General features: G+C 49.2%; 1 protein-coding gene across 1 annotated transcript in view; it reads left to right on the forward strand.

Moving 5' to 3' along the window:
* Positions 1 to 1306: 1306 nt before the first annotated feature.
* Positions 1307 to 3840, forward strand: part of LOC108490498 — a gene marked incomplete at its 3' end in the record, with an annotated part of 13566 nt that continues 11032 nt past the window's right edge. The window contains 4 exon segments of the mRNA XM_017796547.2: positions 1307 to 1416; positions 1418 to 1619; positions 1697 to 2193; positions 2195 to 3835. Of these exon segments, the coding sequence (XP_017652036.2) occupies positions 1307 to 1416; positions 1418 to 1619; positions 1697 to 2193; positions 2195 to 3835 (2450 nt within the window).

The raw sequence follows: 3840 nt of genomic DNA on the forward strand, positions 1-3840 counted from the left end.
CCTCCGACCTGAATACCAGCCCCTCCTACTGCTTGTGGTTTGTGGTTTCTGTCTATATAATCCAGCTTCTAAACTGAATCTGGGCTTCCCCTTTTGATCAAGGTGGAGGCCCGCCTGTATAGACGCAATAAATTCCTCTTGCAATTTGCATCTTCTGGTTTGAGGACTGAGTTATTGGGGTGCGACCTCCCGAGAACGTAGGGTACCCCAGTCTGGGGGGGTCCTACATTTGGGGGCTCATCCGGGATTCGATCGCCCCCCAGACCCACTTCCTCAGATCAGCAGGAGGTAAGACTTGTCTTGTGGTTTGTCTTGGTCTTACTTGTTTTGTTGTTTGTCTTGGTCTTAATGTCTGTCTGTCATTTCCTGCTCTGGGAACGTTCCATCTGAACAGTTGTGCCTGTACAGGACCTGTAAGTCTGTATTCTGGGAACCAAGGGGAGTGGCACATGTGCCCAGAGACCCCAGGTTCCAGCATTCTGGCCCTAGTAACCAGAGTGATCTGAAGTGAGGAAGACAGTGTCTCCTCACCTCGGGAGAAGGGAGATTGGCTTGGCTACTCCCCTCACGGTCTGTACTTTCAGTTTTGAGTCAGAGAGTGCGCCAAGGTTTTCTGTATTTGGGGATCCTGAAAGTAAGAATGGTGAGTGCTGTATGTGTCTGATCTGTATGTGTCTGGGTGTAAGAAGGACCGGTCCACTTGAATGCGATATAACATGGTGTGTGTGCACTTAATAGTGTATTAGTATTTTAAAAGGAAAAGATCTAGTTTTGTATTTTTCTCTAAACTCTCTATTTTAAGCCTTCTCTGTTTCTCTTTTATTCTTGATCCAGTCTTCGCGAGGAACCGTTAAAGGCGAAGGAGCAATTGAGGTTTTCTGGTCAGGGTCACTCCCTGATGTAAACCAAAGGCTCTTAGCCCTCTTGGCAGACCCCGACTGACTCCCTGACATAAACAAAAGGCTCTTAGCCCTCTTGGTGGACCCCGACTGCCCACACGGGTGGAGACAAGATGGTCTTTCTATATCTTCCTTTCTCTCTAGCCACTAAAAGCCCCACGGGCACGGGTCGAACAAGTAAGAGCCACAGGGCGCTCACCGCTAAAAGACTCCCGTGAAAGGATAAGGGGGTCCCAGACGTGAATCCCAGATAAATTCATGTCCCCCACAGAAGAAAAACTGGGCACCGATAGGTACTTGTCCACAAGCACACTCACTGGTCATCACTGTTTGGAGTGGCATCTATTTCTCTCTCTCTCTCTCTTTCTTCCTCCTTTTCTCCATTTCTCTCCTAAGAATCTTTTATCATGGGTCAATCACTGATTACTCCCTTGAGTCTAACTCTAGAACACTGGAAGGAAGTTATAGAGTGAGCCCATAATCTATCATTAGAGGCCCAGAAGAAGAAGTGGCAGAGTCTGTTCCTCTACGTGGCCCTCCTTTGAAAAAGGATGGCCAAGGGATGGGACTTTTTAGATTGCTACTATTTTGCAGGTTAAGGAATATATTTTCCATCCAGGGCCACATGGGCACCCGGATCAGGTGGCCTACATAGTCACCTGGGAAGACTTGGCTCGGAACCCCACATCTTGGGCACGACCGTTCCTACCTCCTCAGGGGAACTGGAGAGAATGATCAGGGCCCCCCCTACCCCTTCTGCACCCCTAAGTCTCACTTCCTCCCTCCTGCCCCTTCAGTCTTCCTCTGAGGAGAAGAAGCAGAAACCAGTCTTCCCCGAGGACCAAGGTTCCCTAACCCTCCTTGACCCCCCACCTCCCTATCCTCCTGCGCAGGCACCTCTACCTCAAGAACTACCTCATCCATCTCCTGATTCCACTGAACCTGATCACTCCTCCCCACCATCTAGTAGACTCCGCCTGAGAAGAGATAGAGGGTGTTCCTCTGAGGGAACTGGGACTGCCCAGGTTTTTCCTCTACGAGCTGTAGGGGACCAGATCCAGTATTGGCCTTTTTCAGCCTCTGACTTGTATAATTGGAAAACTCATAACCCCTCTTTTTCTCAGGACCCTCAGGCTCTAACTGCTTTAATAGAGTCTATCTTCCTCACCCACCAACCCACCTGGGAGGATTATCAACAACTCCTCCAGGCACTTCTAACCACAGAGGAGAGACAGCGAGTCATCCTAGAGGCCCGGAAAAATGTCCCCGGGCAGGATGGGAGACCCACTCTGCTAGCGTCTCTGTCTTTATCACCAGACTCTGTTAGCAGGTCTCAAAGGGGCCGGAAGGCACCCAACCAATTTGGCAAAGGTACGTGCTATAACCCAGGGAGAAAATGAAACCCCCGCAGGATTTTTAGAACGTCTGATAGAAGGATATCGGATGTATACCCCTTTTGATCCCACAGCCCAGGAGCGTCAGGCAGATCTTATTATGGCCTTTATAGGACAATCAGCTCCTGATATCCGTGGTAAGCTCCAACGGCTGGAGGGCCTTCAGGGGTACTCTTTACAGGATTTAGTAAGGGAAGCTGAGAAAATCTACAACAAGCGAGAGACCTCAGAGGAAAGAGAGGACAGAATTAGAAAAGAACAGGAAGCCAGAGAGGATAAGAGAGAGAAAAAGAGAAACAAAGAGTTGAGTCGAATTTTGGCCACAGTAGTTCAGGGAGCAGGACCAGGTAGGGACCTGGGAGACAAAAGAAGACCCCAAGTAGACAAAGATCAATGTGCTTACTGCAAGGAGAGAAGACATTGGGCTCGAGAATGCCCAAAGAAGCTGAATAGACTCCAAAAGAAGACAACCCCAGTCCTGACCCTAGGGGACTAGGGGAGTTGGGGCCAGGAGCTCCCCCCTGAGCCCAGGGTAACTCTAAAGATAGGGGGGCAATTGACTACCTTCATGGTAGACACAGGAGCTCAACACTCAGTCTTGACCACGACCAAGGGACCCATGAGTTCCAGAACAGCCTGGGTCCAAGGGGCTACTGGAGGAAAGACATATAGGTGGACCACAGAAAGAAAAGTAGACCTTAGTACAGGACAGGTCTCCCACTCGTTCTTACTGGTCCTAGACTGTCCATATCTCCTTCTTGGGAGAGATTTACTCTCCAAGTTGGGAGCCCACATCCACTTCACCAGAAAAGGAGCCACTGTACAAGGAAAAGATGGAGCTCCACTGCAGGTATTAACCCTGCAACTGGAAGATGAACATCGGTTATATGAGGGACCGATAGCAGAAACTCCTAGTATATCCGATTGGCTAAATAAGATTCCTTTAGCATGGGCCGAGACAGGAGGCCCAGGACTAGCATGCAATCAGCCTCCAATAGTGGTCACACTAAAACCATCTGCAACTCCAGTTTCAATCAGACAATACCCTATGAGCAGAGAGGCCCGAGAAGGTATCAGACCCCATATTCAGAGACTTTTACAAGTAGGCATACTTCACCCCTGCCAGTCTCCTTGGAACACCCCACTGCTCCCCGTAAAGAAGCCAGGAACAAATGACTACCGACCAGTCCAAGACTTAAGAGAAGTCAATCAGAGGATAGAGGATATACATCCTACTGTCCCAAATCCTTACAACCTCCTGAGTACTTTGCCTCCCAGTCAAAGGTGGTATACTGTTCTTGACCTGAAGGATGCATTCTTCTGCCTAAGATTGAGCCCGGCTACCCAGCCCATTATTGCTTTTGAATGGAAGGATCCTGAAGCTGGAATATCGGGGCAATTAACCTGGACACTACTTCCCCAAGGGTTCAAGAATTCCCCTACTCTGTTTGATGAAGCTCTGCACCGTGATTTGGCTGACTTTCGGGTAAGAAACTCACAGATTATGCTTCTTCAATATGTAGATGACCTCCTCTTAGCAGCTGAGA

The sequence above is a fragment of the Nannospalax galili genome, unplaced genomic scaffold (genome assembly GCF_000622305.1).
Source record: "Nannospalax galili isolate Female #2095 unplaced genomic scaffold, S.galili_v1.0 scaffold271, whole genome shotgun sequence".
NCBI classification, from domain to species: Eukaryota; Metazoa; Chordata; class Mammalia; order Rodentia; family Spalacidae; genus Nannospalax; species Nannospalax galili.